We start from the raw sequence: 21,703 nt of genomic DNA, 5'->3' as shown, positions 1-21,703 counted from the left end.
AACACCAGACCAGAGACCAGACCAGACCAGAGACCAGAGACCAGACCAGAGTCCAGACCAGACCAAAGACCAGACCAGACCAGAGACCAGACCAGACCAGAGTCCAGACCAGACCAGAGACCAGACCAGAGTCCATACCAGACCAAAGACCAGACCAGAGTCCAGACCAGAGTCCAGACCAGAGACCAGACCAGAGTCCAGACCAGAGTCCAGACCATAGACCAGACCAGAGACCAGACCAGAGTCCAGACCATAGACCAGACCAGAGTCCAGACCATAGACCAGACCAGAGTCCAGACCAGAGTCCAGACCAGAGACCAGACCAGAGTCCAGACCAGAGTCCAGACCATAGACCAGACCAGAGTCCAGACCAGAGTCCAGACCAGGTCCAGGGTCCAGACCAGAGTACAGACCAGGTCCAGGGTCCAGGCCAGGTCCAGACCAGGTCCAGGGTCCAGACCAGGTCCAGACCAGAGTCCAGACCAGGTCCAGACCAGAGTCCAGACCAGGTCCAGGGTCCAGACCAGAGACCAGACCAGAGACCAGCCCAGAGTCCAGACCAGGTCCAGGGTCCAGACTAGAGTCCAGACCAGAGTCCAAACCAGGTCCAGGGTCCAGACTAGAGTCCAGACCAGAGTCCAGACCAGACCAGAGTCCAGACCAGACCCGAGTCTAGACCAGACCAGAGTCCAGACCAGACCAGAGTCCAGACCAGAGTCCAGACCAGAGTCCAGATCAGAGACCAGACCAGAGACCAGACCAGAGACCAGATCAGAGTCCAGATCAGAGACCAGACCAGAGACCAGACCAGAGACCAGATCAGAGTCCAGATCAGAGACCAGACCAGATCAGAGTCCAGACCAGACCAAAGACCAGACCAGACCAGAGTCCAGACCAGAGTCCAGAGACCAGACCAGAGTCCAGACCAGACCAGAGTCCAGACCAGAGTCCAGATCAGAGACCAGACCAGAGACCAGACCAGAGACCAGACCAGACCAAAGACCAGACCAAAGACCAGACCAGAGACCAGACCAGACCAGAGACCAGAGACCAGACCAGAGACCAGACCAGACCAAAGACCAGACCAGACCAGAGACCAGACCAGACCAGAGTCCAGACCAGAGTCCAGACCAGAGTCCAGACCAGACCAGAGTCCAGACCAGACCAGAGACCAGACCAGAGTCCAGACCAGACCAGAGTCCAGACCAGAGACCAGACCAGAGTCCAGACCAGAGTCCAGACCAGGTCCAGGGTCCAGACCAGAGACCAGACCAGAGTCCAGACCAGACCAAAGACCAGACCAAAGACCAGACCAGAGACCAGACCACAGACCAGACCAGACCAAAGACCAGACCAGACCAGAGACCAGACCAGACCAGAGTCCAGACCAGACCAGAGACCAGACCAGAGTCCAGACCAGACCAGAGTCCAGACCAGAGACCAGACCAGAGTCCAGACCAGGTCCAGGGTCCAGACCAGAGTCCAGACCAGAGTCCAGAGACCAGACCAGAGTCCAGACCAGACCAGAGTCCAGACCAGAGACCAGACCAGAGACCAGACCAGAGACCAGACCAGAGACCAGACCAGACCAGAGACCAGACCAGACCAAAGACCAGAGTCCAGACCAGAGTCCAGAGACCAGACCAGAGTCCAGAGACCAAACCAGAGTCCAGATCAGAGACCAGACCTGAGTCCAGACCAGAGTCCAGACCAGACCAAAGACCAGACCAGAGACCAGACCAGAGACCAGACCAGAGTCCAGACCAGACCAGAGTCCAGACCAGAGACCAGACCAGAGTCCAGACCAGAGTCCAGACCAGGTCCAGGGTCCAGACCAGAGACCAGACCAGAGTCCAGACCAGACCAAAGACCAGACCAGAGACCAGACCACAGACCAGACCAGACCAGAGACCAGACCAGAGTCCAGACCAGACCAGAGTCCAGACCAGACCAAAGACCAGACCAGACCAGAGACCAGACCAGACCAGAGTCCAGACCAGACCAGACACCAGACCAGACCAGAGACCAGACCAGAGTCCAGACCAGACCAGAGTCCAGACCAGAGTCCAGACCAGGTCCAGGGTCCAGACCAGAGTCCAGACCAGAGTCCAGAGACCAGACCAGAGTCCAGACCAGACCAGAGTCCAGACCAGAGACCAGACCAGAGACCAGACCAGAGACCAGACCAGACCAGAGACCAGACCAGACCAAAGACCAGACCAGACCAGAGTCCAGACCAGAGTCCAGAGACCAGACCAGAGTCCAGAGACCAAACCAGAGTCCAGATCAGAGACCAGACCTGAGTCCAGACCAGAGTCCAGACCAGACCAAAGACCAGACCAAAGACCAGACCAGAGTCCAGACCAGAGTCCAGACCAGACCAGACCAGAGACCAGACCAGACTCCAGACCAGACCAGAGTCCAGACCAGACCAGAGTCCAGACCAGAGTCCATACCAGACCAAAGACCAGACCAGAGTCCAGACAAGACCAGAGTCCAGACCAGAGACCAGACCAGAGTCCAGACCAGAGTCCAGACCATAGACCAGACCAGAGTCCAGACCAGAGTCCAGACCAGAGTCCAGACCAGGTCCAGGGTCCAGACCAGAGTACAGACCAGGTCCAGGGTCCAGACCAGAGTCCAGACCAGAGTCCAGAGACCAGACCAGAGTCCAGACCAGACCAGAGTCCAGACCAGAGACCAGACCAGAGACCAGACCAGAGACCAGACCAGACCAGAGACCAGACCAGACCAAAGACCAGAGTCCAGACCAGAGTCCAGAGACCAGACCAGAGTCCAGAGACCAAACCAGAGTCCAGATCAGAGACCAGACCTGAGTCCAGACCAGAGTCCAGACCAGACCAAAGACCAGACCAGAGACCAGACCAGAGTCCAGACCAGACCAGAGTCCAGACCAGAGACCAGACCAGAGTCCAGACCAGAGTCCAGACCAGGTCCAGGGTCCAGACCAGAGACCAGACCAGAGTCCAGACCAGACCAAAGACCAGACCAGAGACCAGACCACAGACCAGACCAGACCAGAGACCAGACCAGAGTCCAGACCAGACCAGAGTCCAGACCAGACCAAAGACCAGACCAGACCAGAGACCAGACCAGACCAGAGTCCAGACCAGACCAGAGACCAGACCAGACCAGAGACCAGACCAGAGTCCAGACCAGACCAGAGTCCAGACCAGAGTCCAGACCAGGTCCAGGGTCCAGACCAGAGTCCAGACCAGAGTCCAGAGACCAGACCAGAGTCCAGACCAGACCAGAGTCCAGACCAGAGACCAGACCAGAGACCAGACCAGAGACCAGACCAGAGACCAGACCAGACCAGAGACCAGACCAGACCAAAGACCAGACCAGACCAGAGTCCAGACCAGAGTCCAGAGACCAGACCAGAGTCCAGAGACCAAACCAGAGTCCAGATCAGAGACCAGACCTGAGTCCAGACCAGAGTCCAGACCAGACCAAAGACCAGACCAAAGACCAGACCAGAGTCCAGACCAGAGTCCAGACCAGAGACCAGACCAGAGACCAGACCAGACTCCAGACCAGACCAGAGTCCAGACCAGACCAGAGTCCAGACCAGAGTCCATACCAGACCAAAGACCAGACCAGAGTCCAGACAAGACCAGAGTCCAGACCAGAGACCAGACCAGAGTCCAGACCAGAGTCCAGACCATAGACCAGACCAGAGTCCAGACCAGAGTCCAGACCAGAGTCCAGACCAGGTCCAGGGTCCAGACCAGAGTACAGACCAGGTCCAGGGTCCAGACCAGGTCCAGACCAGGTCCAGGGTCCAGACCAGGTCCAGACCAGAGTCCAGATCAGAGACCAGACAAGAAACCAGACCAGAGACCAGACCAGAGACCAGACCAGACCAGAGACCAGAGACCAGACCAGAGTCCAGACCAGACCAAAGACCAGACCAGACCAGAGACCAGACCAGACCAGAGTCCAGACCAGAGTCCAGACCAGACCAGAGTCCAGACCAGACCAGAGACCAGACCAGAGTCCAGACCAGACCAGAGTCCAGACCAGAGACCAGACCAGAGTCCAGACCAGGTCCAGGGTCCAGACCAGAGTCCAGACCAGAGTCCAGACCAGGTCCAGGGTCCAGACCAGAGACCAGACCAGACCAGAGTCCAGACCAGGTCCAGACCAGAGTCCAGACCAGAGTCCAGGGTCCAGACCAGGTCCAGACCAGAGTCCAGACCAGGTCCAGGGTCCAGACCAGAGTCCAGACCAGGTCCAGGGTCCAGACCAGAGTCAAGACCAGGTCCAGGGTCCAGACCAGAGACCAGACCAGAGTCCAGGGTCCAGACCAGAGACCAGACCAGACCAGAGACCAGACCAGAGTCCAGACCAGGTCCAGGGTCCAGACCAGAGTCCAGACCAGAGACCAGACCAGAGTCCAGACCAGGTCCAGGGTCCAGACCAGAGTCCAGACCAGGTCCAGGGTCCAGACCAGAGTACAGACCAGGTCCAGGGTCCAGACCAGGTCCAGACCAGGTCCAGGGTCCAGACCAGGTCCAGACCAGGTCCAGACCAGAGTCCAGACCAGAGTCCAGACCAGAGTCCAGACCAGGTCCAGGGTCCAGACCAGAGACCAGACCAGAGACCAGCCCAGAGTCCAGACCAGGTCCAGGGTCCAGACTAGAGTCCAGACCAGAGTCCAAACCAGGTCCAGGGTCCAGACTAGAGTCCAGACCAGAGTCCAGACCAGACCAGAGTCCAGACCAGACCGAGTCCAGACCAGACCAGAGTCCAGACCAGAGTCCAGACCAGAGTCCAGATCAGAGACCAGACCAGAGTCCAGACCAGAGTCCAGATCAGAGACCAGACCAGAGTCCAGATCAGAGACCAGACCAGATCAGAGTCCAGACCAGACCAAAGACCAGACCAGACCAGAGTCCAGACCAGAGTCCAGAGACCAGACCAGAGTCCAGACCAGACCAGAGTCCAGACCAGAGTCCAGATCAGAGACCAGACCAGAGACCAGACCAGAGACCAGACCAGACCAAAGACCAGACCAAAGACCAGACCAGAGACCAGACCAGACCAGAGACCAGAGACCAGACCAGAGACCAGACCAGAGTCCAGACCAGACCAGAGTCCAGACCAGGTCCAGGGTCCAGACCAGAGTCCAGACCAGAGTCCAGACCAGGTCCAGGGTCCAGACCAGAGTCCAGACCAGACCAGAGTCCAGACCAGAGTCCAGACCAGAGTCCAGGGTCCAGACCAGGTCCAGACCAGAGTCCAGACCAGGTCCAGGGTCCAGACCAGAGTCCAGACCAGGTCCAGGGTCCAGACCAGAGTCAAGACCAGGTCCAGGGTCCAGACCAGAGTCAAGACCAGGTCCAGGGTCCAGACCAGAGTCAAGACCAGGTCCAGGGTCCAGACCAGAGACCAGACCAGAGTCCAGGGTCCAGACCAGAGACCAGACCAGACCAGAGACCAGACCAGAGTCCAGACCAGGTCCAGGGTCCAGACCAGAGTCCAGACCAGAGACCAGACCAGAGTCCAGACCAGGTCCAGGGTCCAGACCAGAGTCCAGACCAGAGACCAGACCAGACCAGAGTCCAGGGTCCAGACCAGAGTCCAGGGTCCAGACCAGAGACCAGACCAGAGTCCAGACCAGAGTCCAGACCAGGTCCAGGGTCCAGACCAGAGTCCAGACCAGGTCCAGGGTCCAGACCAGAGACCAGACCAGACCAGAGTCCAGACCAGGTCCAGACCAGAGTCCAGACCAGGTCCAGGGTCCAGACCAGGTCCAGACCAGAGTCCAGACCAGGTCCAGGGTCCAGACCAGGTCCAGACCAGAGTCCAGACCAGGTCCAGGGTCCAGACCAGAGTCCAGACCAGAGTCCAGACCAGGTCCAGGGTCCAGACCAGAGACCAGACCAGACCAGACCAGACCGGAGACCAGACCAGAGTCCGGACCAGGTCCAGGGTCCAGACCAGAGTCCAGACCAGAGACCAGACCAGAGTCCAGACCAGAGTCCAGACCAGAGTCCAGACCAGGTCCAGGGTCCAGACCAGAGTCCAGACCAGAGTCCAGACCAGAGACCAGACCAGAGTCCAGACCAGGTCCAGGGTCCAGACCAGGTCCAGAACAGAGTCCAGACCAGAGTCCAGACCAGGTCCAGGGTCCAGACCAGAGACCAGACCAGACCAGACCAGACCAGAGTCCAGACCAGAGTCCAGACCAGGTCCAGGGTCCAGACTAGAGTCCAGACCAGAGTCCAGACCAGAGTCGAGACCAGACCAGAGACCAGACCAGAGACCAGACCAGAGTCCAGATCAGAGACCAGACCAGAGTCCAGACCAGAGTCCAGATCAGAGACCAGACCAGATCAGAGTCCAGACCAGACCAAAGACCAGACCAGACCAGAGTCCAGACCAGAGTCCAGAGACCAGACCAGAGTCCAGACCAGACCAGAGTCCAGACCAGAGTCCAGATCAGAGACCAGACCAGAGACCAGACCAGAGACCAGACCAGACCAAAGACCAGACCAAAGACCAGACCAGAGACCAGACCAGACCAGAGACCAGAGACCAGACAAGAGTCCAGACCAGACCAAAGACCAGACCAGACCAGAGACCAGACCAGACCAGAGTCCAGACCAGAGTCCAGACCAGACCAGAGTCCAGACCAGACCAGAGACCAGACCAGAGTCCAGACCAGACCAGAGTCCAGACCAGAGTCCAGACCAGAGTCCAGACCAGAGTCCAGACCAGGTCCAGGGTCCAGACCAGAGACCAGACCAGAGTCCAGACCAGACCAAAGACCAGACCAAAGACCAGACCAGAGACCAGACCACAGACCAGAGACCAGACCAGAGTCAAGACCAGACCAAAGACCAGACCAGACCAGAGACCAGACCAGACCAGAGTCCAGACCAGACCAGAGTCCAGACCAGACCAGAGACCAGACCAGAGTCCAGACCAGAGACCAGACCAGAGACCAGACCAGAGTCCAGACCAGGTCCAGGGTCCAGACCAGAGTCCAGACCAGAGTCCAGAGACCAGACCAGAGTCAAGACCAGACCAGAGTCCAGACCAGAGACCAGACCAGAGACCAGACCAGAGACCAAACCAGACCAGAGACCAGACCAGACCAAAGACCAGACCAGACCAGAGTCCAGACCAGAGTCCAGAGACCAGACCAGAGTCCAGAGACCAAACCAGAGTCCAGATCAGAGACCAGACCTGAGTCCAGACCAGAGTCCAGACCAGACCAAAGACCAGACCAAAGACCAGACCAGAGTCCAGACCAGAGTCCAGACCAGAGTCCAGACCAGACTCCAGACCAGACCAGACCAGACCAGAGACCAGACCAGACTCCAGACCAGACCAGAGTCCAGACCAGACCAGAGTCCAGACCAGAGTCCATACCAGACCAAAGACCAGACCAGAGTCCAGACAAGACCAGAGTCCAGACCAGAGACCAGACCAGAGTCCAGACCATAGACCAGACCAGAGTCCAGACCAGAGTCCAGACCAGGTCCAGGGTCCAGACCAGAGTACAGACCAGGTCCAGGGTCCAGACCAGGTCCAGACCAGGTCCAGGGTCCAGACCAGGTCCAGACCAGGTCCAGGGTCCAGACCAGGTCCAGACCAGGTCCAGACCAGAGTCCAGATCAGAGACCAGACCAGAGACCAGACCAGAGACCAGACCAGACCAAAGACCAGACCAAAGACCAGACCAGAGACCAGACCAGACCAGAGACCAGTCCAGACCAGAGACCAGAGTCCAGACCAGACCAAAGACCAGACCAGACCAGAGACCAGACCAGACCAGAGTCCAGACCAGAGTCCAGACCAGACCAGAGTCCAGACCAGACCAGAGACCAGACCAGAGTCCAGACCAGACCAGAGTCCAGACCAGAGACCAGACCAGAGTCCAGACCAGGTTCAGGGTCCAGACCAGAGTCCAGACCAGAGTCCAGACCAGGTCCAGGGTCCAGACCAGAGACCAGACCAGACCAGAGTCCAGACCAGAGTCTAGACCAGAGTCCAGGGTCCAGACCAGGTCCAGACCAGAGTCCAGACCAGGTCCAGGGTCCAGACCAGAGTCCAGACCAGGTCCAGGGTCCAGACCAGAGTCAAGACCAGGTCCAGGGTCCAGACCAGAGACCAGACCAGAGTCCAGGGTCCAGACCAGAGACCAGACCAGACCAGAGACCAGACCAGAGTCCAGACCAGGTCCAGGGTCCAGACCAGAGTCCAGACCAGAGACCAGACCAGAGTCCAGACCAGAGTCCAGACCAGAGTCCAGACCAGGTCCAGGGTCCAGACCAGAGTCCAGACCAGGTCCAGGGTCCAGACCAGAGTACAGACCAGGTCCAGGGTCCAGACCAGGTCCAGACCAGAGTCCAAACCAGGTCCAGACCAGAGTCCAGACCAGGTCCAGACCAGAGTCCAGACCAGAGACCAGACCAGAGACCAGCCCAGAGTCCAGACCAGGTCCAGGGTCCAGACTAGAGTCCAGACCAGAGTCCAAACCAGGTCCAGGGTCCAGACTAGAGTCCAGACCAGAGTCCAGACCAGACCAGAGTCCAGACCAGACCGAGTCCAGACCAGAGTCCAGACCAGAGTCCAGACCAGAGTCCAGATCAGAGACCAGACCAGAGTCCAGACCAGAGTCCAGATCAGAGACCAGACCAGAGTCCAGACCAGAGTCCAGACCAGAGTCCAGATCAGAGACCAGACCAGATCAGAGTCCAGACCAGACCAAAGACCAGACCAGACCAGAGTCCAGACCAGAGTCCAGAGACCAGACCAGAGTCCAGACCAGAGTCCAGACCAGAGTCCAGATCAGAGACCAGACCAGAGACCAGACCAGAGACCAGACCAGACCAGACCAAAGACCAGACCAAAGACCAGACCAGAGACCAGACCAGAGACCAGACCAGAGACCAGAGACCAGACCAGAGTCCAGACCAGACCAGAGTCCAGACCAGACCAGAGTCCAGACCAGACCAAAGACCAGACCAGACCAGAGACCAGACCAGACCAGAGTCCAGACCAGACCAGAGTCCAGACCAGACCAGAGACCAGACCAGAGACCAGACCAGAGTCCAGACCAGGTCCAGGGTCCAGACCAGAGTCCAGACCAGAGTCCAGACCAGGTCCAGGGTCCAGACCAGAGACCAGACCAGACCAGAGTCCAGACCAGGTCCAGACCAGAGTCCAGACCAGAGTCCAGGGTCCAGACCAGGTCCAGACCAGAGTCCAGACCAGGTCCAGGGTCCAGACCAGAGTCCAGACCAGGTCCAGGGTCCAGACCAGAGTCAAGACCAGGTCCAGGGTCCAGACCAGAGTCAAGACCAGGTCCAGGGTCCAGACCAGAGACCAGACCAGAGTCCAGGGTCCAGACCAGAGACCAGACCAGACCAGAGACCAGACCAGGTCCAGGGTCCAGACCAGAGTCCAGACCAGAGACCAGACTCCAGACCAGGTCCAGGGTCCAGACCAGAGTCCAGACCAGAGTCTAGACCAGGTCCAGGGTCCAGACCAGGTCCAGACCAGAGTCCAGACCAGACCAGACCAGAGACCAGACCAGACCAGAGTCCAGGGTCCAGACCAGAGTCCAGGGTCCAGACCAGAGACCAGACCAGAGTCCAGACCAGAGTCCAGACCAGGTCCAGGGTCCAGACCAGAGTCCAGACCAGGTCCAGGGTCCAGACCAGAGACAAGACCAGACCAGACCAGAGTCCAGACCAGGTCCAGACCAGAGTCCAGACCAGGTCCAGGGTCCAGACCAGGTCCAGACCAGAGTCCAGACCAGGTCCAGGGTCCAGACCAGGTCCAGACCAGAGTCCAGACCAGGTCCAGGGTCCAGACCAGGTCCAGACCAGAGTCCAGACCAGGTCCAGGGTCCAGACCAGAGTCCAGACCAGAGTCCAGACCAGGTCCAGGGTCCAGACCAGAGACCAGACCAGACCAGACCAGACCGGAGACCAGACCAGAGTCCGGACCAGGTCCAGGGTCCAGACCAGAGTCCAGACCAGAGACCAGACCAGAGTCCAGACCAGAGTCCAGACCAGAGTCCAGACCAGGTCCAGGGTCCAGACCAGAGTCCAGACCAGAGTCCAGACCAGAGACCAGACCAGAGTCCAGACCAGGTCCAGGGTCCAGACCAGGTCCAGACCAGAGTCCAGACCAGAGTCCAGACCAGGTCCAGGGTCCAGACCAGAGACCAGACCAGACCAGACCAGAGTCCAGACCAGAGTCCAGACCAGGTCCAGGGTCCAGACTAGAGTCCAGACCAGAGTCCAGACCAGAGTCCAGACCAGACCAGAGACCAGACCAGAGACCAGACCAGAGTCCAGACCAGACCGAGTCCAGACCAGAGTCCAGACCAGACCGAGTCCAGACCAGACCGAGTCCAGACCAGAGTCCAGATCAGAGACCAGACCAGAGTCCAGACCAGAGTCCAGGGTCCAGACCAGGTCCAGACCAGAGTCCAGACCAGGTCCAGGGTCCAGACCAGAGTCCAGACCAGGTCCAGGGTCCAGACCAGAGTCAAGACCAGGTCCAGGGTCCAGACCAGAGTCAAGACCAGGTCCAGGGTCCAGACCAGAGACCAGACCAGAGTCCAGGGTCCAGACCAGAGACCAGACCAGACCAGAGACCAGACCAGAGTCCAGACCAGGTCCAGGGTCCAGACCAGAGTCCAGACCAGAGACCAGACCAGAGTCCAGACCAGGTCCAGGGTCCAGACCAGAGTCCAGACCAGAGTCTAGACCAGGTCCAGGGTCCAGACCAGGTCCAGACCAGAGTCCAGACCAGACCAGACCAGAGACCAGACCAGACCAGAGTCCAGGGTCCAGACCAGAGTCCAGGGTCCAGACCAGAGTCCAGACCAGAGACCAGACCAGAGTCCAGACCAGAGTCCAGACCAGAGTCCAGGGTCCAGACCAGAGTCCAGACCAGGTCCAGGGTCCAGACCAGAGACCAGACCAGACCAGACCAGAGTCCAGACCAGGTCCAGACCAGAGTCCAGACCAGGTCCAGGGTCCAGACCAGGTCCAGACCAGAGTCCAGACCAGGTCCAGGGTCCAGACCAGGTCCAGACCAGAGTCCAGACCAGGTCCAGGGTCCAGACCAGGTCCAGACCAGAGTCCAGACCAGGTCCAGGGTCCAGACCAGAGTCCAGACCAGAGTCCAGACCAGGTCCAGGGTCCAGACCAGAGACCAGACCAGACCAGACCAGACCGGAGACCAGACCAGAGTCCGGACCAGGTCCAGGGTCCAGACCAGAGACCAGACCAGAGTCCAGACCAGAGTCCAGACCAGAGTCCAGACCAGAGTCCAGACCAGGTCCAGGGTCCAGACCAGAGTCCAGACCAGAGTCCAGACCAGAGTCCAGACCAGAGACCAGACCAGAGTCCAGACCAGGTCCAGGGTCCAGACCAGGTCCAGACCAGAGTCCAGACCAGAGTCCAGACCAGGTCCAGGGTCCAGACCAGAGACCAGACCAGACCAGACCAGACCAGAGTCCAGACCAGAGTCCAGACCAGGTCCAGGGTCCAGACTAGAGTCCAGACCAGAGTCCAGACCAGAGTCCAGACCAGACCAGAGACCAGACCAGAGACCAGACCAGAGTCCAGACCAGACCGAGTCCAGACCAGACCGAGTCCAGACCAGAGTCCAGATCAGAGACCAGACCAGAGTCCAGATCAGAGTCCAGACCAGAGTCCAGATCAGAGTCCAGACCAGAGTCCAGACCAGAGTCCAGACCAGAGACCAGACCAGAGTCCAGACCAGAGTCCAGACCAGACCAGAGTCCAGACCAGAGTCCAGACCAGAGTCCAGACCAGACCAGAGTCCAGACCAGACCAGAGTCCAGACCAGAGTCCAGACCAGAGACCAGACCAGAGTCCAGACCAGAGACCAGACCAGAGACCAGACCAGAGTCCAGACTAGACCAAAGACCAGACCAGACCAGAGACTAGACCAGACCAGAGTCCAGACCAGAGTCCATACCAGACCAGAGACCAGACCAGACCAGAGTCCAGACCAGAGTCCAGACCAGACCAAAGACCAGACCAGACCAGAGACCAGTCCAGACCAGAGACCAGAGTCCAGACCAGAGTCCAGACCAGACCAGAGACCAGACCAAAGACCAGACCAGACCAGAGTCCAGACCAGACCAGAGACCAGACCAGACCAGAGTCCAGACCAGACCAGAGACCAGACCAGAGACCAGTCCAGACCAGAGACCAGAGTCCAGACCAGAGTCCAGACCAGACCAGAGACCAGACCAAAGACCAGACCAGACCAGAGTCCAGACCAGACCAGAGACCAGACCAGACCAGAGTCCAGACCAGACCAGAGACCAGACCAAAGACCAGACCAGGTCCAGACCAGAGTCCAGACCAGGTCCAAGGTCCAGACCAGAGTCCAGACCAGGTCCAGGGTCCAGACCAGAGTCAAGACCAGGTCCAGGGTCCAGACCAGAGACCAGACCAGAGTCCAGGGTCCAGACCAGAGACCAGACCAGACCAGAGACCAGACCAGAGTCCAGACCAGGTCCAGGGTCCAGACCAGAGTCCAGACCAGAGACCAGACCAGAGTCCAGACCAGAGTCCAGACCAGAGTCCAGACCAGGTCCAGGGTCCAGACCAGAGTCCAGACCAGGTCCAGGGTCCAGACCAGAGTACAGACCAGGTCCAGGGTCCAGACCAGGTCCAGACCAGAGTCCAAACCAGGTCCAGACCAGAGTCCAGACCAGGTCCAGACCAGAGTCCAGACCAGAGACCAGACCAGAGACCAGCCCAGAGTCCAGACCAGGTCCAGGGTCCAGACTAGAGTCCAGACCAGAGTCCAAACCAGGTCCAGGGTCCAGACTAGAGTCCAGACCAGAGTCCAGACCAGACCAGAGTCCAGACCAGACCGAGTCCAGACCAGAGTCCAGACCAGAGTCCAGACCAGAGTCCAGATCAGAGACCAGACCAGAGTCCAGACCAGAGTCCAGATCAGAGACCAGACCAGAGTCCAGACCAGAGTCCAGACCAGAGTCCAGACCAGAGTCCAGATCAGAGACCAGACCAGATCAGAGTCCAGACCAGACCAAAGACCAGACCAGACCAGAGTCCAGACCAGAGTCCAGAGACCAGACCAGAGTCCAGACCAGAGTCCAGACCAGAGTCCAGATCAGAGACCAGACCAGAGACCAGAGACCAGACCAGAGACCAGACCAGACCAGACCAAAGACCAGACCAAAGACCAGACCAGAGACCAGACCAGAGACCAGACCAGAGACCAGAGACCAGACCAGACCAGAGTCCAGACCAGACCAAAGACCAGACCAGACCAGAGACCAGACCAGACCAGAGTCCAGACCAGACCAGAGTCCAGACCAGACCAGAGACCAGACCAGAGTCCAGACCAGAGACCAGACCAGAGTCCAGACCAGGTCCAGGGTCCAGACCAGAGTCCAGACCAGAGTCCAGACCAGGTCCAGGGTCCAGACCAGAGACCAGACCAGACCAGAGTCCAGACCAGGTCCAGACCAGAGTCCAGACCAGAGTCCAGGGTCCAGACCAGGTCCAGACCAGAGTCCAGACCAGGTCCAGGGTCCAGACCAGAGTCCAGACCAGGTCCAGGGTCCAGACCAGAGTCAAGACCAGGTCCAGGGTCCAGACCAGAGACCAGACCAGAGTCCAGGGTCCAGACCAGAGACCAGACCAGACCAGAGACCAGACCAGAGTCCAGACCAGGTCCAGGGTCCAGACCAGAGTCCAGACCAGAGACCAGACTCCAGACCAGGTCCAGGGTCCAGACCAGAGTCCAGACCAGAGTCTAGACCAGGTCCAGGGTCCAGACCAGGTCCAGACCAGAGTCCAGACCAGACCAGACCAGAGACCAGACCAGACCAGAGTCCAGGGTCCAGACCAGAGTCCAGGGTCCAGACCAGAGTCCAGACCAGAGACCAGACCAGAGTCCAGACCAGGTCCAGGGTCCAGACCAGAGTCCAGACCAGAGTCCAGACCAGAGTCTAGACCAGGTCCAGGGTCCAGACCAGGTCCAGACCAGAGTCCAGACCAGACCAGACCAGAGACCAGACCAGACCAGAGTCCAGGGTCCAGACCAGAGTCCAGGGTCCAGACCAGAGTCCAGACCAGAGACCAGACCAGAGTCCAGACCAGAGTCCAGACCAGAGTCCAGGGTCCAGACCAGAGTCCAGACCAGGTCCAGGGTCCAGACCAGAGACCAGACCAGACCAGACCAGAGTCCAGACCAGGTCCAGACCAGAGTCCAGACCAGGTCCAGGGTCCAGACCAGGTCCAGACCAGAGTCCAGACCAGGTCCAGGGTCCAGACCAGGTCCAGACCAGAGTCCAGACCAGGTCCAGGGTCCAGACCAGGTCCAGACCAGAGTCCAGACCAGGTCCAGGGTCCAGACCAGAGTCCAGACCAGAGTCCAGACCAGGTCCAGGGTCCAGACCAGAGACCAGACCAGACCAGACCAGACCGGAGACCAGACCAGAGTCCGGACCAGGTCCAGGGTCCAGACCAGAGACCAGACCAGAGTCCAGACCAGAGTCCAGACCAGAGTCCAGACCAGAGTCCAGACCAGGTCCAGGGTCCAGACCAGAGTCCAGACCAGAGTCCAGACCAGAGTCCAGACCAGAGACCAGACCAGAGTCCAGACCAGGTCCAGGGTCCAGACCAGGTCCAGACCAGAGTCCAGACCAGAGTCCAGACCAGGTCCAGGGTCCAGACCAGAGACCAGACCAGACCAGACCAGACCAGAGTCCAGACCAGAGTCCAGACCAGGTCCAGGGTCCAGACTAGAGTCCAGACCAGAGTCCAGACCAGAGTCCAGACCAGACCAGAGACCAGACCAGAGACCAGACCAGAGTCCAGACCAGACCGAGTCCAGACCAGACCGAGTCCAGACCAGAGTCCAGATCAGAGACCAGACCAGAGTCCAGATCAGAGTCCAGACCAGAGTCCAGATCAGAGTCCAGACCAGAGTCCAGACCAGAGTCCAGACCAGAGACCAGACCAGAGTCCAGACCAGAGTCCAGACCAGACCAGAGTCCAGACCAGAGTCCAGACCAGAGTCCAGACCAGACCAGAGTCCAGACCAGACCAGAGTCCAGACCAGAGTCCAGACCAGAGACCAGACCAGAGTCCAGACCAGAGACCAGACCAGAGACCAGACCAGAGTCCAGACTAGACCAAAGACCAGACCAGACCAGAGACTAGACCAGACCAGAGTCCAGACCAGAGTCCATACCAGACCAGAGACCAGACCAGACCAGAGTCCAGACCAGAGTCCAGACCAGACCAAAGACCAGACCAGACCAGAGACCAGTCCAGACCAGAGACCAGAGTCCAGACCAGAGTCCAGACCAGACCAGAGACCAGACCAAAGACCAGACCAGACCAGAGTCCAGACCAGACCAGAGACCAGACCAGACCAGAGTCCAGACCAGACCAGAGACCAGACCAAAGACCAGACCAGACCAGACCAGAGTCCAGGCCAGACCAAAGACCAGACCAGACCAGACCAGAGACCAGACCAGAGTCCAGACCAGAGTCCAGACCAAAGACCAGACCAAAGACCAGACCAGACCAGAGTCCAGACCAAAGACCAGACCAGACCAGAGACCAGACCAAAGACCAGACCAGACCAGAGACCAGACCAGACCAGAGTCCAGACCAGACCAGAGTCCAGACCAGACCAAAGACCAGAGACCAGAGACCAGAGTCCAGACCAGAGTCCAGACCAGACCAGAGACCAGACCAGAGTCCAGACCAGAGTCCAGACCAGAGACCAGACCAGAGACCAGACCAGAGTCCAGACTAGACCAAAGACCAGACCAGACCAGAGACTAGACCAGACCAGAGTCCAGACCAGAGTCCATACCAGACCAGAGACCAGACCAGAGTCCAGACCAGACCAGAGTCCAGACCAGAGTCCAGACCAGACCAAAGACCAGACCAGACCAGAGACCAGTCCAGACCAGAGACCAGAGTCCAGACCAGAGTCCAGACCAGAGTCCAGACCAGAGTCCAGACCAGACCAGAGACCAGACCAAAGACCAGACCAGAGTCCAGACCAGAGACCAGACCAGACCAGACCAGAGTCCAGACCAGAGACCAGACCAGACCAGAGTCCAGACCAGAGACCAGACCAGACCAGAGTCCAGGCCAGACCAAAGACCAGACCAGACCAGAGACCACACCAGACCAGAGTCCAGACCAGAGTCCAGACCAAAGACCAGACCAGAGACCAGACCAGACCAGAGTCCAGACCAAAGACCAGACCAGAGACCAGACCAGACCAGAGTCCAGACCAGAGTCCAGACTAAACATGGAGAATCCAGGTTAAAGCACATTTATCCTTTTTTCTGTCTGTTTTACACCATCTGTAAAGCTTTTAATGTTTCGCATTTGTTTCACTTTGAATCGTCTTGAAAGGCGCCTTGCCTCATGAGAAGCAGAGGTGCAGCTCTTTGCACAAAGCTACAGCGTTTGATGGACACCAGTCTGACCTCACAAATAAAAACAATACTTGCTCTTTATAAACACAGCTGAAATTCTCACAAACACCAAACATAGATTACAGTCTGTAATCATAGTGTTTAAAATTAAAGCTCAGATCTAAAACTTGTTGTTTGGTGAAACAGGAAAAAATAAAGCTTTAAAAATATTTCCAGACTGGAAATTTTGGGCTTTCTTGTCTTAAATATTTCATTTGATCCATTTATACCAAAAACAATTGAAGAAAAAGAATCAGCTGAAGTCTCAAAAGCTTCAAGTAATTCAGCTTTAACATGAAAAAAAAAAAAAAGATGTAATCAACAGAGTACCGGCGGTCCTCGGGTTACGCGCTTCTCGACTTTACGACGCTCAGTAAATAAAAAATAAAGCAAGTTTCAAAGTTACGAGGGTCGATATAAACTCTTAGGACGTGTGACACAGAGGCTGAGACGACGCCTCAGTGCGTATAATAGTTGCCTGTGCTGTTTTTCTATTAATATGATGTGTAATACGTGTATTTAGATCATTATTTAGGGTTTAAATCTGACTCATGCGGAACTTCAGGTTACGTTGCAGCGGTAGGAATGGCACGGATTCGTAAACAGAAGACCGCCTGTACGTGCTACCTCAGATGGAGGGATTACAGGTAGAAACGAAGTGCAGAAGCCCACCTGGTCTCCAGACTGGCCGCCTGCTGCAGCACCTCCATCGGCAGCTTCTGCTCCTCCTTTATGTTCATGAAGTTCTTGATCAGAACCTGCAGCTCCTCTCGCCGCGGCTCCGGCAGTCCCTCTCCGGCACTGAGCAGAGCCCGCGCCGCCGAACGCACTCGCCGGCGGTCCGAGTCCTCCAGCAGCCGGACTCCCTCCTCGCAGCCCTGAGGGGCGGCAAATTCTTCGGCCAGCTGCTGCTTCAGGAAGCCGTCGTGCACGTTGGAAGCGGCGTGGCAGCTCGTGCAGAGCAGCAGGATGTCGTGCGAGTTGTGGTCCTTCATCTCGGTGGGGAAGTGTCGTCTGTACTCGTGTGGAACGATGTTTTTCCTGTTGGACCGAGGAGAATCAGAGTAAATGACTCCACACCTTCAGACGGAGCGAAACGTCCTGACAGGAAAAGACGGAGGCTTTAAAACCTGATGTAGGAATCAGCTTTGCCACAGACGACACAAAGATTCTCCTTGGCCGTCAGATAGTAGTCCTGCTGCGAGTCGGGACGTCCTGACGGTTCAAACAGCAGCCGCACAACGAAAGGATCTTCGCTCTGAAGCACTGCAGCAACACACACACACACACACACACACACACACACACACACACACACACACACACACACACACACACACACACACACGTGTCCTCAGTTTAAGCCATTTTTTTAAACCATGCACAACAAAAACAGCAGGAAAAGGTGGCAGGAGCACAGATAAAATATCCCAAATTACTACAAATAAAGAGGCAATGTCTAGCAACTTCACGCTTGATCAAAACTACAATACAGAATATCACATTTGGAAAACAAAACACAAAAAAACAGCATAACAGCCCAAACTGATGGTTTGGACTTCCCACAACCAAATCAAAGCTCATCTAAACAATCGGGCAACACAACAATGACCTAAAACAGCAGAAAATCCAGACCAGAACGACAGAAGAAGAAAACAATCAGGGCTCTTAAAGTCCAGAGCTGGAACGGATCACAAAGCTGCAGCAGGAGCTTGAAAAAGCTGCGTATAAACACATTTCTGCAAATGTTGTGAAGAAGGGGAAATCAATCTTCCACATCAATACGAGACACCAATGTCGTTTAGAAGTGACTACTCGGAGTTATTGCAGCTGAAAATGGCTCAAAGAGATCCTGAATTCTGGAGAATCTGAGCTTTTTCATACAACTCACTTAATAAATAGTCACATTATGAGTCATTTTTCCTGTGGCAGTATTTAGCCAGTATTAACCCTTAGAATCCCTATACCATGTTGGCCATAAAATACTTTTCATTTTGCTTTTAAAACAAAAAAAACAAAAAAACTATTTGGTATCTTTTTTCCAGCACAACTTTACCTACTTTATTACCATTTTGGGCTGAAGATTCACAGAAATCATCAAATGCAAATGATAAAAACTGAGTAAAGATCAGATGATTTGACCGAGGAGAAGAGGAATATACAAGAAGAAATGGAATACATGATCATCCCATCTCACTTATGGATATGGATGCAGTAAATATTTTATGCCATCAAATTCCTAAGTCACACGACTCCATGTGTGATTGAGGGGAAGTGGTGGTTGTCTGACCTTTCATCTTTAATAATAATAATAATAACTGCTGCAATTAAAGCTAAATGACCACAACTCATTGATTTTATTAAACAGTTTACCTCCAATCCCTTTATCGAGGTACCACTTGGCTTTCTTCTTGTCACAGGTACACAGAGGCTGGCCATCCGGTGCATACAGGAAGCAGTTATCATACAGAGGAGACTTCCTGTTCAAGACAGAGAAGCATTTAACTACCGATTCAACACAGACATCTTTTAGCTCGTTTCCTCTCCGCCTCCAGTAACGTTCAGGCTCTGCTCACCTGGCAGAATAGCCGACACCCAGCGGCTTCCTCTTGTTATTTTTTCGAGGGTCTGGGACTTGCTGATCTCCAGACTCTGGGCTTTCATTCACTGCCAGTTTCCGTGTCCGCCGCCTCCTCTCTCCCTCCACCGCCCCGTCATCTCCGTCTCTTCGGCCCCTGAAAGGAACATCTACCAGACCCTGACAGCGGGACGCCAGCTCAGAGAAGGAGCTCCCACTGGGAAAGGAGGGACCAGCTTCAGACTGGAGGCCGAGGAGGTGGAGAAAGAGCGCGATGGAAACTTGAGCATCCCTGGCGGCGTAGTTTATCTGGAACGACAGCAAATTTACAAGCCTGTAATATCTCATTCCTTCATACCGTCTTCCATGTTGCATGCAAAATTAATCATTTTGATTAGAATACATAATAAAAATTAAGTCTTTACTTGCTCTAGTGTCAACTGATCTGCTTCCCAGTCACTGCAGCGCAACTCCAAAGATTTATCTAAAGATACGTTCAACAGATCTGAAGCCAAAGACTTCAGGCTGAGACCGTTGTTTACAGAAGACTGCCTGAAAGTAGGGAAATGATCATAAATATGACACAAAATTCAGATCATTTAATACTCATTTCATTATTCTGGCAAATTCTACCTCTTTCTTAAGGCAAGGTAACGCAGGTCGACCGTGCACGTCAGAGAAAAGCCGTAGTTGCGCGTCAGCCGCTTCCCGTCTTCATCACAACCGACGCCGACCTTTAAAACCTGTGGGTCTCTGAGAACTTCGACCAGGCTGAGAGGAAACTGCTGCTGGCCGTCACGAAACGCCAACAGCCTCACCAGCACACACAGACCCGAGTAGGTGGCCATCTGCAGCAGGGACACGGCACAGGCTCGACCTTTCATCGACACCTGCGACAGAAAGCAGCGGCCGGGTCAGAACGGAAGGAGACATCTGAAATGGGAGGAACGTGTTTAAAGGAAAATTCCACCCAGTTTGTTTTTACTGTTAACATATCCAGATAACGGTGCTGCGATGGCAGCGGTTTTTTGGTCCAATTTCAAAGCCAAATCTGTTCATTTCAGGGGAATTTTTCTTTTCAATTCTACAAACATGCAAAAGGTATTTCTTACGGCGTCGATCTTTACCCATTCACAGTCAAACCCCAGCACAGGTAAGACTGATAGCTCCTTTTGCATTAGAGGCCACAGCTGCTGCCACTCCTGCTCACAGCTGACCATGACTGGTTTCACCCCCAGCAACTGGTCAGACGACGGGATCTGGACAGGAGGGGGCACTTTTGTGGTCTGACACTCCACGGTCTTTGATTCTTTTTCTGCGGTACGTGGGGGCCGGATGTACTGAAACTCTACTGCTGGGAATTCCTTCTCGACTGGAGACGGAGCCTCGACAGAGTCAGCCACCTTCTGGACGGAAGGCAGCTTCTTTCTTTTGGTTCGATACACCCGCCATATGAGGAGCCCTCCCAAGGTTGCCCCTAGTACCGTAGTGATGACGGCGGTCAAAGGCCCTCGGTGAGACATGCTAACTTGCGGTGATTTTTTTTTTTTTTTTTTTTAAAACAGACTGAAAATTTCAAATCTAGAGAAGAGAAACACAATGGTTAATATGTGGAAAGATAAACGCTGCAAACGGCCAAATTCTGCATCTTACTGTCTTTGTGTCAACAAGACTCCATGCAAACCCTGCTGGTTCTGTCACCTTGACGGGTTCCGGGCATTTCTGTATAGAAGATAGGTGCATTGTTTCACAGAAAAATAAAGCTTTAATGTTGCTGCTTTCATGTCAGCTACTCAGAAACAGGTTAACAAATGCTTCCTGTGGAAAAATACAGGAAAGCTGTGGCCAAAATCACCTTAAGCACTGGAACTATTTGGCGATCCAAAGCTAGATTAGCTATAGTCACAAACTTAATCCTTCCCCTCTCTGTGACCCTTCCTTAGCGGCTTGTTGACATCCACACTTCCATTTTAAAAAGTATTTCTGATGAGGCTTAAGTTCCAACTGCATCTCTCAGTTCCTGAGTCAGATCTTTGCTGGATTTCTTTCAGCTATACTCTTCATGTGTTTTCTCTACTGTTTTTAAGGACATGGCACATCAGATTTAGATGTGTCAGGTTTTCAGTGTTCAGAATTTTTTTGTAGATAAAACTTACAGCTGTGCTCTTATGTATTCATACCCTCTCATCAAAGAAAAGTCTGAATTTACAACTGTCACTCAGATAACTGGAGACTTAAAACTTATCTTGCCTTTTAGCTCACATTTAAAACATTTCTAGAACCGCCTTCTTCCACCGGCGTAATATTGCAAAAATTAGGAGCATCTTGTCTCAGAAAGATGCAGAAAAATGAGTCCATGCCTTTATTACTTCCAGACTGGATTACTGCAATTCCTTATTTATAGGTTGTCCCAAATATGTCCTGAAAAGTCTCCATCTGATCCAAAATGCTGCAGCGAGGGTTCTGATGAGGACTAGCAGGAGAGATCATATTTCACCAGTTTTAGCCTCTCTACACTGGCTCCCTGTTAAATCCAGGATAAAGTTTAAAATTCTTCTCCTCACATATAAAGCTCTCCATGACCAAGCTCCATTGTACATAAAAGATCTTATAGT

The 21,703-nt window shown here is 55.3% G+C and overlaps 1 protein-coding gene across 2 annotated transcripts in view; it reads right to left on the bottom strand.

Moving 5' to 3' along the window:
• Positions 1-21,703, bottom strand: part of exd2 (exonuclease 3'-5' domain containing 2) — a 77,703-nt gene that overhangs the window by 53,950 nt on the left and 2,050 nt on the right. The window contains exons 2-9 of one of the 2 annotated variants that reach the window (XM_079262088.1): positions 20,742-20,810; positions 20,216-20,669; positions 19,722-19,978; positions 19,514-19,640; positions 19,087-19,397; positions 18,884-18,990; positions 17,641-17,776; positions 17,183-17,551 (exon numbers count right to left, since the gene is read on the bottom strand). In XM_079262088.1, the coding sequence (XP_079118214.1) occupies positions 17,183-17,551; positions 17,641-17,776; positions 18,884-18,990; positions 19,087-19,397; positions 19,514-19,640; positions 19,722-19,978; positions 20,216-20,611 (1,703 nt within the window). In that variant the 5' untranslated portion in view covers positions 20,612-20,669; positions 20,742-20,810. Of the gene's footprint in view, positions 1-17,182; positions 17,552-17,640; positions 17,777-18,883; positions 18,991-19,086; positions 19,398-19,513; positions 19,641-19,721; positions 19,979-20,215; positions 20,811-21,703 lie in introns of both variants that reach the window. The other variant, XM_079262089.1, reaches the window with a different exon arrangement.

The sequence above is a fragment of the Telmatherina bonti genome (genome assembly GCF_933228915.1).
Source record: "Telmatherina bonti genome assembly, chromosome: 22".
Classification (NCBI taxonomy): domain Eukaryota; kingdom Metazoa; phylum Chordata; class Actinopteri; order Atheriniformes; family Telmatherinidae; genus Telmatherina; species Telmatherina bonti.
The sequence above is the reverse complement of the archived record's forward strand: the minus strand, read 5'-3'. Positions and strand labels throughout refer to the sequence as shown.